Source organism: Micropterus salmoides, unplaced genomic scaffold, assembly GCF_014851395.1.
Source record: "Micropterus salmoides isolate LMB-PRFRI ecotype aquatic unplaced genomic scaffold, ASM1485139v1 Ms_hic_scaffold_18, whole genome shotgun sequence".
Taxonomy (NCBI): Eukaryota; Metazoa; Chordata; class Actinopteri; order Centrarchiformes; family Centrarchidae; genus Micropterus; species Micropterus salmoides.
This window is the reverse complement of record NW_024040928.1, coordinates 27291365-27306243: the sequence shown is the minus strand read 5'-3', so window position 1 is coordinate 27306243 and position 14879 is coordinate 27291365. Positions and strand designations below refer to the sequence as shown.

Below are 14879 nucleotides of genomic sequence, written 5' to 3'. Positions count from 1 at the left end.
TTTAAGGCTTCCCAAACACTAACTCTGACTGTGCAGGTTGAGGAATGCGAGCCGCTACTTGTAAAAGGTCAAAACAAAGAGACATACTGGCTGCTGATTGGCCCAGGCTAGGGCTGCATCATACTCTGATATTATTCATTAAAATCTAGCTTATTTTGAGGCTGTCATCCGGCCCAGCTGTGTAAGAGGAATCAGACTGACCTTCAGGTCCTGTTGGAGGTTGTTGAACAGAATGACCTCTAGCAGCAACTCCTCTCCTCGGATAACGTAGGCCGGCAGATTCAAGGACAAGAAGAAATCCTGGAACACCGTGAGCTGCAGGAACATCATGGAAATCAACATGGAAACTTGATAGTGTCTCATCAGGCGTAAATATCACCAACAGGACAAAATGCACCCAAACTAACAGCTGAAAGTAGTAATAATAGCCATACAATAATTCATACATTAACTTTTGTGTAATACAAGAAGTTAAAGGGGTAAAAAAAAAAACTTTAACTAAAGGAGAGAAGAGTAAAAGAATACTGAAAAATTGACTGATCAGAAAATGATTCAAATTTCAAAGCAATAAATACTTAATAATTGGGTCTGGGGAATTTTCTTAAGCTGACTATTATTTTGTCTTTTTCACTCAAGTGATATAAATACCTCTGCAGGCCTCTCTACGATGCCCAGGCCCAGGTTCTTTGACATAACGAAGGCAGTGGCTGACCAGGTTGTGATGCTGTCTGGTACAGTCAGAGTTATCTCTTTTGTGTCTGAATTACTGAGGAAAAAACATAAGAAAAATGATTTTTAATATTAAACAAAAAAATTGATAAAGAAATAAAAACTACTGTATTGCAGTGTCCTCCACGTGACGTGCACCAGGCCAAGAGTGTCATGAGATATGTTGCAGACTTCATGTTGTAAAGCTTTATTTATAGCATTTAGCTTCAGTTTCTGTATAGCTTTTTTAACAGCCACTTACATGCATTAATATTTAATATATATTAATATAAAAGTTCCCTCACTATGTTGTATGATGCCAGCTTTAGATATTACTGTAGATGCTGTTATTGTTTGAATAAATCCTGTTCTTTTTCATGAAAATAAACCTCATTGTTTGTTTATTGAGCTATAAAAGTATTAGTGCAACTAAAGTAAATTAATAGTAGTAAATATATGGACCTGAGGAAGGGTAGGTTTAGGGGCGGGGTTACTTGATTGTTTATCTTCTTTGTACATACACTTATATGCGGACATTCAAATCTTCCTTCCTATTACTGACATGAACATGTTAGTGCCTTTCACCCAAAATCTCTGCCATCAGCCTCCACCTGTTTGTCTGATGTATTTCAACTTCACCTAAAACTCAAGAGAAGACGGAAGTTATTCCACAATAGTATGTTTCTGAAAGTTCACCTTGTGTTGGTGTCCATCCATATCCAGGTCTCTGGAAAGTTCCAGCGCTCTCGTGGCTCCATATGTGTACTGTCTGTCTGGAAAATGGGAACTATCCCTTCTCCTGTTATTTAGAAGATGAGTGCCAGTTATATTAGCAGTGCATAGTCACAAAAATGTAAAAAAAAACACAAACAAAAGTGACTGTCAAGGCAAGCTTTTTGATTAACGTTGATTTATATAAATATAAATCAAACATACGAAACGCAAGCTTCATCGGATGTTCCTTCATGTGTAAACTGGCATCAGTCAACACCACAAGATCACATGTCTGCACAAACACATGAAAGACACAAAAATACACATTTCATAGTTGGCTGGAAAATCATAAAATATTAAAATCTTCTACAGCTTCTATGGCCGCTGGCTACATTTAAGTCATTTACATCTAACTAAGTTATTATAGTTAAACCTAGGGTTCACATGATAATGGGAAAGCTAATGTAGTTGTCTACATTTGTCATTTTGGAGCTTTTCCATCCAATTTTGCTCTGAGAGGGTGCTCCTAAACACAAATAGTTTTTCAATAGATAGATAGGAAGGTAGGTTGGTTGTGATGTGTCTCTGGGGAGGGTAACCTTGAAGACGGAGTACGGATCGCCCATTCTCAACATCTCAGAGTAGGCGTCGGTCACACCATACTCCCTCATCTCCTTCAGCACCTGTGAAAACAACACCAGAAATCCTAAGAGCCTCTATTGTTGCAGCCCACAAAGATCAACAAAAAAGACAGGGACATAAGAAGAACAATTGTCTAAAACCTGCTTAATTCGGTGAGGTAACAGGTGAGCTATGGCCCAAAAGTAGACTGATCCTTGACTCATTAAACAAGGACTTCCTCTGTCTCAAATGCAATACATGTTACCTCCAGATACCAATGCATTTGAGTATACCATCCTGCTGCTCAGATTTTGGCCAGTTAAAGATGACCTTGCAGAGAAAGAGCATAGACACTACTGGGATAGCTGAGGGATAAATACTGTGGACCAAGAGGGATTCTTCAGATTTGTGGGTTCATTGTGTTCTCACTTTGTGTGCTGATGCTATGATCTCCCTGGCTGGGCTTCAATAAACAACACTTTGTAAGCTGTATAGAGTTTTGTGAGATCTCCATCTAAGGGTCAACTCCGTCACCAGAATTTTCACAACTGGCCAATCTGGGATAAAACAGTTCATGGTTCTGGGTTGGGGGGTGGTGCGGATTAGGTTTCACAGAAGTACCTGCAGGTTGATGATAGCTGGAAAATGGTTCCTGTAGGAAAATATTAAACTGAGGAGGACCCTGGGGAGTTGTGGAAGCTTCTGGTATTCACGGATCACAAGACAGACTGTTGTAAAAGCACTTTTAATGACAATCGACTGTCTTTAGAAAACAGGAAACATGTGACTCAAGGCTTTAAGATTTATCACTTTGACTGAGGGTCAGACTGGAGTTTATGGGCACTTGCCTCTAGTGGAATCTATCCATGCAGATAGTTTTGGTTTGATTTGTCCAGGACATATCTGTCTCTGAGATTTCTGCCTTCACGCCAATACAGTAGAGGTGAATGGAATTTAGTTTAAATAGGATTAAGAGTATAAAGCCACTCTAGCGGTTCTGGGAGGCTCAATGTTAACATAAGCATGCTAACATGCTCACAGTGATCATGCTAACATGCTGATTATTAGCAGTTGTAATGTCCATCATGGTCATGGTGTATTTTGTGAAGATGACTTAACGTTATTCTCACTGTCTCCTTGGTGATGTCATTTTGTGATCCCGCCCACTTTGTGGCCTTGTCGACCACCAGGATGCCGACCAGAGAACCCGGTTCAGCCACTTTGACTCTCAGTGTGACTTCGTCAGCTGGCATCCTCATAGTGTTGCTCCAGTTTAGAGACACCTGCCAATCAAAGGCCAGCGATCATTACACAGAATCATACACCTCAATGTACCACTGTACACCACACAACATCACATCTGGCAATATAGACATCAGGTCTTCCCCCCAAAAACTGGTTTAAATAGGTGGTGCACATTGACAAGTACTGAATTATTTTGCTTTTGGTTGAAAATACGGTCCAACCAGTGGTCAAACTGAAAGTCCAGATAGCCGTAAAAAACACACAATCACTCAAAAGCTTGATTTTATTTAACAGATGTACAGGAAAGCTGCAAAAGATGAGTTCCAGTGTGTTTAAACCTCCTGAAAGTGAGTTTTGTAGCCCACACACCTTCTGACTAACTATTGTCATCAGCTAAGCTTTGACTGACAGTTTCTGATGGGACGACTTCTTTTGCAGGTAAGTTAGTCACTACTAGTTACTATGTTTATTTCATAAAAAAAAACTTTCTGACGGTCAGTAATTCAGTTGAGGCTGCTCTTTCCAGGCAGGGGACTATTGTGACTGAAGAAATTCAAACTTAACCTCTAACTTCCCCTTTTTCCAAACATTACACGAGTTTCTGATTGGCTCGTGGTTTAGGCAAAGTAACAAGGTTGCTACAGAACAGAAAGCTAGTTAGCTAGCTAGCTAACTTGAATGTAATTAATTAATTTTATATATATATATATATATATATATAGACCAAATCTTTAAAACAACTGAAACAATAAATCACCTGGTTTTGCAAAGTTTGGTCGAAGGGTAGCTTTATCGCGTCGTTGACAATCTCTCCGTTGGGATGCACACAGTAGACGATGATGCAGGCAAGAGGAGCCCAGCTGATTTCTGGGACCAGAGTTAGATCACCAGAGCTTTTCCCAGCAGAAACCACCTGACCTCTGGATTTCACCTTCACACACAGAAAACAGATGTGAGTCCTTTAGTCTTTTATAATTAATTATTTTATAAATGGTACATTTAAAGCTGTGGCAGACAAACTCCAGAACAAGCTGGAAGATTAATTTGACTAAAGTTGGATATTAACAAACCTAGCACTAGTTCTATTCCACAAAAAGTATGTCCACAAAGAGCTGCACAAAATTTAAACAGATGCAGTGTAAAAACACAAACATTTAGGAGGAAGACAGCAAACATTACAAACAAATATCAGGTAAAATTAAATAATAAAATAAAAACTTTGAGAACATAGCAACATGGAACATCTATAAAATAAAAAAACTACAAATCTAGTCTAGATATTGTGAAAATTCAAGTTTATTAAGAAGTTATTCACTCTAAAGCTTCTGAAGACTGAATACATTGTAAATCAATTAAATGTAATATAATAAATATTTTAAATCAGAACATGGTGCTTACCAAGTAGTGAATATTATCCACTGGAAAATTCCTCTCAATGTGCAACAGGAGGGGTGAACCAACCTGAAGGAAGAGAAGATTATGCTGTTTGATGATTATTTTATGTGTGCTAAGGGCAAACAGTACAGGAGGGGCAGTGTAAGTACATCAGTGAAATAAATGTACATCCCGTTTTTACTACTCTGCCAACAGTATTTCCACAGTGCTGCCAGAACAATGCGACACAGATGTAATCTCGTATTAAGTTCCTCATCTTTACCTCTGGGGGTTTGGTGGGTTTCTCAATCTGCAGGTAGGAGTTACTGGAGGATGTGTAGCTTCTATAGAGTTGTAGACTCTTGTGGCTGTCCTCAAAAGAAGCCTGAAATCAAACAAACAAACAAACAACAACAAAAAAGTAAAAATATGTGCAAGAGTCGAGTTTTATCTCATAGTGCTAAATACATCTTGCCGTACATCTTTTTTGCAGGTGATGAAAAAATCTCAATTTGTCTGTGGACATGGTTAATGGTCATCTTTTTCACTTCCCACCTAGGTCAGGTTCAGATCTTCTGATATTTTAAATTTGCCATAATGCTCTAACACAATAACGACCACGAAATGATCCGTAGCGGGACTAGAGGACAACAACTCCACAGAACTTTTAAAAAAGCTGCACACATTCAGTTGACCTTATAATGGGTTACAATAAGCAAAGGACTGAAAATGAATGGTCAATGAATAATCACAGTCAACCAAAAAAACAAAAACACTTTGATTTGCCCCAGTTGGCTCCGGAAATATGTAAAGATGGCTTTTTGTTTCACTTCTATGCAGATGATAAACTTCAGGTTTTGGTCTTCCTGATTCCTGATTCCTGCGGTAGTTATTATTCGAGAGAGTCGCTTGGACATTACCACTGTAAGTTTTAACAAGTTTAAAAGTAAACTCTTCCTGCCAAGTGAAGTGATGTGCGATTAGGTCTAAAACCTGTTTCCTGTACAGACTGACTATGCAGCCGTGATAAAGTTTTAAGGTTTTGAAACTTTGATGTATAATCTTACATCAATTGTAAGTCTTTCAGTTTCATTCATGAGCTGGATGTGAAGAGGTATGACTCCATCTGCAGGAACACGAAACTCCATTTCTTTAGGAGGCATCTCCTCTGGACCTGACATGTTTGATTGACGATGTATTCTTTGTTCCACATAATCCATTTTCCAACTCCACTGACTTTGCTTTTGCTGTATCACTGACACTTGAACGGCCTTTTGCTGATCCTCCAGTGACAGCGGCTGATCGTTGTATGTAGATATTTTCAGCTACAAGACAAGAAAATTATTGACAGAAAGCTTTTAATTTTTTATCCTTTTCTGTAGAAATACAGAGAACAATATGTAAAAATCTATTGTGTAAGAGGCCCTTGTCCTCCAGTGTCAGTACGTAAAAGTTAAGCCCTAAGTAGCCACGCAACTACATCAACTATTTTTTTTTCTCCTTTTTCCCGTGAGAATGGGATAATTTTCTCGGGATCTTGAGATAACAAACCATAGCTGCATACAGGGGTCGGCTGGTGCGTTTCTTAACAATAATTTCAAAGTACTTTTCTGTGTGGCTGGTTAGCTCAGTTGGTAGACTCCTGTTTTCAATAACTTGTTTTTTTCTTCTTTTGTGTTTTTTATTATCCTCTTCAACAAAGTCGTTATGAAGAGATTTAGGGGAATCCAATCACACATTTCCAGACTATTTCAAAGGTTCTGAAATAGTCAGGAAATGTGTAATTTTAAATGGATTCCCCTGAATGAGAAGCGCAGGAATTTCCTCTGCCTGGGAATGATAGGGAAATGAAAGGTCCGTAGGTTGATGGATGTGGACCAATCGCCGGGATGCACATAGCCCAGCATGTGCTTTATCGTGAGCATGTAAAACAGTCCCTTCATAAGAACAAATAAATAAACAGTTGATTGTTAGTAAGGATCAAACCCACATCTCAAAGAATATGAGTTCTGTGCTCTACCAACTGAGCTAACCAGTGACACTGACAGTAACACTGAAATTACAATTAAACCACTGTGTTAAACTACTGTTTTGTCATCTCTTTATCATGTTAAAGCAACATTCATTACCTCAAGAAAATGATCCTGTTACCACTGGAAATGGAGTAAAAAAAATATTCAGATCGATGGCCGCTTTGGCCTTCCGTACATTATCCATAATTGTATATTTATTATAAGTAAATCAATTTAATAAGAGAAGCAAAAGTAGAAAATAAAAATTAAATAAAAAGACAGCTTTTCTTACCCTGGCAGTGAAGTTCAGAGATGGCCTTAATATTTGGGGATAGTCCTCAAAAGAAACTTTATATCTGTGCTTTGCCAAGAACACCTTTGTGTTACTGTTATATGTAAGACCTGAAATATGAGAAGCACTCACAGTTATTTTGATTACCCATTAACATTTTATTAATCAGTTAACGGTTCCAATATATTCTCTGTAAATTGTCTTTCTCAACGTGAAGGTCTAAAGGCTTGGTCACACGGAATAAACACCCTAGAGAACACATTTTCTAGATGACTGACATTGAGGACCAACATAACGTGCGAATTTTACAACCTTTTTTTTTTACAATGTTTTCTACTTGTCAAACATCATGTGACTTAGGTCATGTGACTTATGTAACGTACTTAAGGTCCAGCATGCCCGTCGCTGTACTGGTACTTGCCAATGCTCCTACATTTTGTCTACTTTGAAAAACGGTCCTACATTTCAATTTGGGACACTTGATAGTTGACCTGTTTTGTTGTTTAGGTATGAGGACGTGTTGGTGATATAATAGATTGAATAAAAGCTTTCTCCATTTTTGACTCTAGTCTCCATTTCCCTAAAGACCAGTATTGTCAAGACTGGGTCAGCGGTGCAAATGTGCGGATCAAAATTCACTGAAGTTTAACTAGATATGAAAAATTAGAACAGAATTACATCATTATCCCTGTGACAGGGATACAGTTGTGGTTGGATGTTTATTTATGAATTGGCTGGTCTAAAAGGAGTCACATTTAAATATATTGAAGCTAAAATTGACTAAAATATTCACATTGTAGGACCTCAGTGTCCTCGCTTCCGAGGGAAACACGCAAAGTGCCATACATAAGTGTGGCCAGGAGGTGTGAGGTGAAAACTGATTACCTGTGAGGTGGTCAGTCACATTAACCATGATCATTAGAAACTCTTCATCCATGTATCCGTCAAAGAAGACCATATGTAGAGCTCTCCTGCTCATCAGGTGGCGCTCAGGAAAGTCAAAAAAGATGTAGGCAGTGCCTTCAATCTAAATCAAGCAGCAGGGATGTCATTAAGTACATTGATTCATTATTGTTGGCTGATTTATTAGTTAGTGAGTCCAAAAAAATAAAATATACTGATTAATGTCCATTACAATTTACCAGTTATCAAGGAGATGTGTGTCCAAAAAACCTGAAGTATTTTATTTGCACTGATATAAAACAGGTCAAATACCAAATCCTCAAAAGTTTATATGCATTTTTGATCTAATCAGATCATCAGTCCAAATCAAAGTTAGGAGCTTTAAATAAAATTACACACCTCTCTATCTTCATTATAAGCCTCTTCGAGACCATGAAAATGATGGAGGAACGTTACATTCATGTGTCCCGTGACAGGTTTGCCGTAAATGTACCTGAGGATGAAAACATAATAGTTTTAAATAATTCTCTGGTTTTAATCACAAATGAGATTATTAATACACAAACATGTCAATAAAAGTGTTGGAACTGCACTTAATGAAACAAAGGTCCCCACTTTGCTGTGACGGAGCCCAACAGAGTGTCCTCATGATAAATGACATCCGGAGCGTCTATCACAACTTCAAACTTCGGCAGCACTGCAACCAGATATTTAATTATACAAAATGAGTGAACAGAAGGAAATTAATCAAATCAATATTTGGTGTGACTACTCTTTGCCCTCAAAACCGCATCAATTCTTCCTGGTGCACTTGCAAAAAGTCAGGGACTTTGTAGCAATATCACCAGGGATTACACATTTATATTAAAAGGCTGCTAATGATCATAAATTTAATATGTATGTTGAAACACAATAATCAACTCAAAAAAGAAACAGCTGTTTAGGAGGAATAAAACTGGGTGAGGAACAGACATATATACTATATGTAGGGTGATGGTGTTTTCTGGATAACTAGTTATGCTTCCCAGAGATGAAGAAGAAATTTAGATGTAACGCTTTTGTACAATTGCTCACCATTTATTGTACGGAAAAAGAAAATACTGAGTATACATACCGTAATGAGCCACGTTGAAAAACTTCTCACTTGAAATGCCCTGTAAAACACAGAGAGGATATATTTTTGTTTTCTGCTTTAACAGCCTCATGGGGCCACTTGCCTGACTGTTACTCTTGCTAAGGGACTGCGTGGAAATTACTCGGTTGGGGATCTTATTTTTAATATTATTAAAAAGCAAGGCTCTTCCCAGCATTATCAGTATTTTCTTTGGACTCTCCCTGAGGCCCATCAGACACATGGGTCTGTAATGCCCTTTTTCTAATTTGGTGGCTTATGAATTCAGACATAAAGTAAGTACGAATTAATATTCCTAAATTTATGATCTGTTAAATAACCACATAAAGTCAGAGTGAAAACCTGCGTTGATTCATGCATAAAATCATGAGGCATGCATTAGTTAAGCTTTACTTAAGTATATATTTTGTTGCATTTGTGTTACCCACAGTCCAAATTTCAAGTCTGCAGCTCTGGTAGAGAATTAGTCATCTGCTTTCCTTGCATGAGCTCCGTCTACACTGTAATTTAGCATGTCATTTGTTGTCAAACACTCTGAAAATGCCAATAAGGAATTTAATTTGGTCTTCGACTTTAAAATCCTGATAAATTAAGTTAAAGAATTTGGCAACAAAATATAATAGACACATATCCTTTATCCATCTGAGATGGGTTCCTATCCTTATTAAAGCACGGTCAGTTACACACTTAATGGACTGGATGAGATGTAGCAGACTTACACTGACTGTGGTGACGATGGTCCACTGACCCAGAGGTGGGTTTTCAGACAGCTGAAACTCTTGAGACACAATCCCAAGGACGCCGTCGACAGCCAGCCACTGTCTGAGCACGTTCCCCCTCGGATCCTGGATCAGGTAGAACATGTATAGAGAGAAATTAAATTTTGCTATATAATGTAGGACAGAGCTCGAGTCAAGCGATGTGTTCTGTCAGTGATTTTGAAAGTCATGTTGATCAGCAGACTGCTTAATACACCCTTCAAGCAGTAGATCTACTCATTCCAGTGGTAGTTTGTCAATAAATTAAAAAACATATACATTTGTATATATGCACATCTTACGATAAATAAAATCTGAACAAAACACTGTATAATTAAAAATAACTGTAAAAGAAATATAATAAATTACACTTTGGCAGTGATTTTGATTCATATCTGGTCTGTTATTTCTGGGTTCTCTCATACTATGAAGCTTCTTTTACAGTTTTTGTTTGGTTTTGTTTTTGTATTGTGTTGATTAATGTCCTGATTGCTGTTATCTTTTGTGTAAAGTACTGTAGATATGCACTTCTACATAAACCTGCTGTTAACTGAGAACAATGTGGGTTTTATTGACAGTTTCATTTTTGGATTACTTGTTCCTAAAGTGGATGTTTGAGTTGATTGATAATGAAGATGTTTGACTACTAATATGCTGAAATATAAATAAGCACTATATATAAATGGTATATTTGGAGACTTTATGTATACTGTATGTTGATGTCAGCCTCACTCTGATGATGATGTCCACTGGGCTCATGTAAGGTTTCCCGTCAGGGTGAATGGACACCGCTCTGATCTTCACCACCTGCCTGGGCCAATAGTTCAGTTTGTCTGTTTGAATGAAGGTGGAGAGGCCTTTGGTGTCAAAGTCCAGCTGCGTTGAGTTGGAGAAAACCTCGACGCCACTCACGTGGCCTTTCACCTCCAGGCTGTAAGGCTGCAAGTAGCTGGACTCGCTCTGATGGATCTGCAGGGGTAGAACATTTAGCTCTGTTTAAGTCTCTGGAGATTAATTAGATTTTGTATTTTATAATGGAAATCAAAGATGCCTAAAACCTCGGTAGAGATATATTCTTGAAGCTGCTCCAACCTGAGTGCAAAGTGTCTTAGTTGTCTGTAAATTAAGGGACGGAAGACTGAGAGCCGGGCTGTTGCCCAGATTTGAGGCTTTAATTGTGGATCTGCTCAACATCTGTCTGAATTTCACTCTGTTTCTGTTGAAAACTCTCAGTTTAAACTTCAAGGAAAAGCCTCTATTCTCTACTATAAAAACAGACAGTCAGTGTTCTGGTTTGATTAAAAAACAAGTATTCAACTGTAATAAATCTGCCTCAGTACATCTTTGGTACAACCAAATCTGAGTTATCCTTGACAAAAAAAAATTATTAATTTTCAGTAAACAAGACTAAGAATCAACCGCCATGCTAGCTGCTCTATGAGGCTGGACTGACATGCTCACAAGGACTGCAGGCCAAAGTGACCCAAATCTGATTTTTATTTTGCTTACATGTGACTCAGATCTGATATGTTTATATAAGTATGAACAGCCTGAGTCACATGTAATCTGATCTTTTCCAGTTCAGATTTAAGCCTCTTTCAGACGTGGTCCAAATCAGGTCAGATTTTTTGAAATGCTACCTTGGTCTGGACAGTCAGATCAGAGGTCATGCGAGAGTTCATGGCCTTCGTTATTTTTTGCTCAAAAATTCCCTTTCTTTCACCTGAAATAAATTTAAAAATAAAACTGTAGATGCTAACTTCTGTGGCCTCCATGTTTGTTTGTATCAAAGCATGCTGCTGATGACATTGTATTATTCTTTATTCTTCAGATGCTGGTCACTTGTAGGCCATGGCCAGTTCACACTGGAGTCTGATTAGGGTCACACTTAAGTAATGATATTAAGTGTCAATCAAAAGAAATTAGATTTAAGCAATAAATCTGAATTGAGCATTTAGGACTGCAGTGTGAACATAGTCAGACTAAGGCTGATGGGAATGTCATTAGTTTAGCAGGTATTTGGTTATAAACCAAGGTATTGTAATACGACCTGAAAAGTTAAGGGATCACCGATGTGATTACAATTCCTCCTGAGAGAACCATGAATGTGTCAATCCATTAGTGTTGGGAGAATTGTCAAACATTACAAATGTCAACCTTATAGTGATGCTAGTTGAAAAGTCAGGGGAGTTAGTAGTTAGGATTCATCCTCTGGGGGCCATGAATACAAGTACAAAATGTCATGACAATCCATTCAACAGTGGTTGAATCGAGTGACATCCCTAGAGCTACACTTAAAAACTTGAAAGCTTGATATATAAATATAAATATATAAAATGATATATGCCATACTTACAGGAGGCAAAGTCAGCAGCTTGGTTGAACCTTTAAAAACAGAAAGCATATCAGTAATGTTTAATGTTTAATTTCGCTGCAAGTAATTATAATCAGAAGACAGTCTTTTGCTGATCATGCACAAAAGATTTCACCTCCTTTAACTGTAGCTGAGTGTGAGGCCACGGTCTGGTTGCCATGAACAATGTGAACAGATACAGTGATCGACGAGTTGGTCAGGATGGTGACTGACACTGATGCTGGGACTCCAGGACGGAGGGATCTGGGAGTCAGCAGCAGGTACGAGGGCTGAGGGTCGGGGCTGAAAAACCAAATTGGTCAGGTTAAATACATTATACACAATAGATCTTCTGTGGTCAACAGCTTTAACCATTTGGAAACTACCAGCTATTTGTCCCCATTTCCAAGAAAAACGCCTAAATTAACATACCCAAAATGAATCACTAATAACTCCTCAAACATTAGGCCTAGATGCATAATTCTGGACTCCTTTGATAACCCAGAAGCTAAGGAATATGAATCAACTGTAAAATGAACGAAAATGGCAAAACTAAGTAAGCGGTTATAGCTGTATACTAAATATATATTGGTGCGTTTGTTGTTATTATAACTCCGTGAGTTTGGTGATTTGAGTGACATGAGTTACACAGCTGATCAGCTGGAGCAGAGCTTTCTTTAGAGTGGTCGGATTGCGGTGTGGGATGAGATGAGAGATATCTGGAAGGCAATAACTGCATGTACAGTGATTACAGACCGATTTATGTTGTGATATAAGTTCATGGTGTTTGATGTGTGTTTGGTATGGATAAAAATGGTCGGTCTGAGCTTCTAGCTGAGCCTCCTAGTTTCACTGTGGTGTGTAGCATGGATAGGGTGACAAAGTACTAGGGTCGTCCATGGATTTCCCCTTTGTATTTTGCGCTAAGCTTGATGTATCTTATTCCTCTTTGACACAGAGCTCCTAATAATCTTAACCAAAATCAAGACAAAAGGGGGAAATTCTCAATTTAGACTCGAGTGAATTTCGACTGATCAGTGCACAGATGTCCACTCTAAATCTCAAAGGTTAAAGAGTATGCCAAATCAGGTTCCAACTGTGCCAAATCTCTGTAAAATTTTAAGTGATTTACGTAGTTTTTTGATACAACACAACATGTTCTCACCCACCGACTCGTCACATATAGACGCATGGTCAAGACCCATCTGCGTCAGTTTGTAAGCCCTATAGCATCATAGTTCAACGCAGTGGGGGAAGCCCTGAAGCATCAGTTTTTGACGGTAAAGGTAGGCATATGATATTGGTGGATGGAGAGCCAGAACCCGGACTTTGAACCAGGAGGCCGGGGATCGTGTCCTGCATGAAACAAATACTCAACATTAAATATTTTTATTGAAGTTACGCGAGTTACATAAATTGCATAAGTCATGCAAGGGACATAAGTTAACTTACGTGTAAACTGACCTACTTAATTATTTTAACCCAAACCATGATCTTTTCCTAACCTTAACCAAGTACTTATTGTGCCTAAACCTAACCAAATTGCAAGATTTGATGACTCTAATAACATGTTGTTTCAAAATGGCGATGTTTCGAAACGCTAGCGTTTTATTTTTAAAGTCTAACTGGAGGTGGCATATTTATTGTTGCTAACTTTACCAGACGTTGCATATTTGTTGTTGCTAATTTGAACGCAGATCCTTAAATGTCAATAAATGACAGAAAAGGGGTACTCAGTGACGCCAAAAAATGACGCCAAAGGGCCTTGACCAAGCGCCAAGCCGCGTGAGAATGTGTTGAGTAATACATTTGAAATAATAAAAAAAAATACATTATGATGATTATGAGAGATTAAGTTTAATACGGTAAGTAGGTTGTGACTCCCATCAGGTGATAGTGTTGTTCTCTTAGTTCATATTTAACACTAAAATCTTTTAAATTATTTTACCTGTGATGACTTGTTTAAATTCAACAAAATTTGAGTGATATCTTGTCACTTTTACTACTTAAGATGTTATTTTTTTAAAAACGCACAACATAGACATTAGGTGAAATGTAAGCCTCCAATGAAAGAAACCTCAGGCAGGTAAGTAAGTACAGTAAGACACACCTTTTTTACAAAGTGCTGTATATATAATATCAAGCATAAACAAAAAAAACACAAGACAGAAGGTCATACACATACACCCACATACAAACATAAAGCACAAACAACCACTAATCTAATGGGAGGGTGATATCTTTCCACAGTCTGGGTGCAAATGAACTGTTGCCTCTGGTGCCTTACAAGTGATTAAAAGCATTTTAAAAACTTGAACTTAACTGGCCTCAACTGCAGCGAGGCTAAAATAGGAGTGATGTGTGATTTAGCACCAATCAAAAACCTAGCTGCTGCATTTTGTTCTAGCTGAAAACGTGCCAGAGCAGTCCCTTAAACTGTCCAGGTGACGTTCCCTGGATCTACCTGGATCTGTAAGTTTACCTGTGAGTGATGTTCTGGGCGACCGTGAGAAAGATGAGGCCAAAGAAGAATCCCCACACCTGGAGACGCTCCATTTGCGTGAATGAATATCACTTCACGGGGCTTCACTCAATGCTCGAAGCAGGTGATGTTGGTGGCAGCCTTCGTACCTGCAGACAGTGTCCCCACCTCCCTTCCTCCTCATACAGTATCACCTGTTGAACTGAGCCAGTGACAGTTTACCTGAATCCCCCCAGGGAGGCTTCATTTAGGAGCAGAGACTGGGTGTTTCCACTCTGACTCTGA

General features: G+C 38.4%; 1 protein-coding gene across 1 annotated transcript in view; it reads right to left on the bottom strand.

The window, feature by feature from the left end:
• The window catches only part of cd109 (CD109 molecule), a 30900-nt gene extending 16232 nt beyond the window's left edge, over nt 1-14668 (bottom strand). The window contains exons 1-20 of the mRNA XM_038727745.1: nt 14595-14668; nt 12249-12415; nt 12116-12144; nt 10492-10728; nt 9721-9846; nt 8984-9023; nt 8485-8566; nt 8269-8362; nt 7852-7993; nt 6967-7076; nt 5730-5987; nt 4946-5047; nt 4687-4749; nt 4046-4219; nt 3174-3326; nt 2022-2105; nt 1645-1714; nt 1405-1507; nt 649-766; nt 202-315 (exon numbers count right to left, since the gene is read on the bottom strand). Of these exons, the coding sequence (XP_038583673.1) occupies nt 202-315; nt 649-766; nt 1405-1507; nt 1645-1714; nt 2022-2105; nt 3174-3326; nt 4046-4219; nt 4687-4749; nt 4946-5047; nt 5730-5987; nt 6967-7076; nt 7852-7993; nt 8269-8362; nt 8485-8566; nt 8984-9023; nt 9721-9846; nt 10492-10728; nt 12116-12144; nt 12249-12415; nt 14595-14668 (2340 nt within the window). The remainder of the gene's footprint in view (nt 1-201; nt 316-648; nt 767-1404; nt 1508-1644; nt 1715-2021; nt 2106-3173; nt 3327-4045; nt 4220-4686; nt 4750-4945; nt 5048-5729; nt 5988-6966; nt 7077-7851; nt 7994-8268; nt 8363-8484; nt 8567-8983; nt 9024-9720; nt 9847-10491; nt 10729-12115; nt 12145-12248; nt 12416-14594) is intronic.
• Nucleotides 14669-14879: the final 211 nt, after the last annotated feature.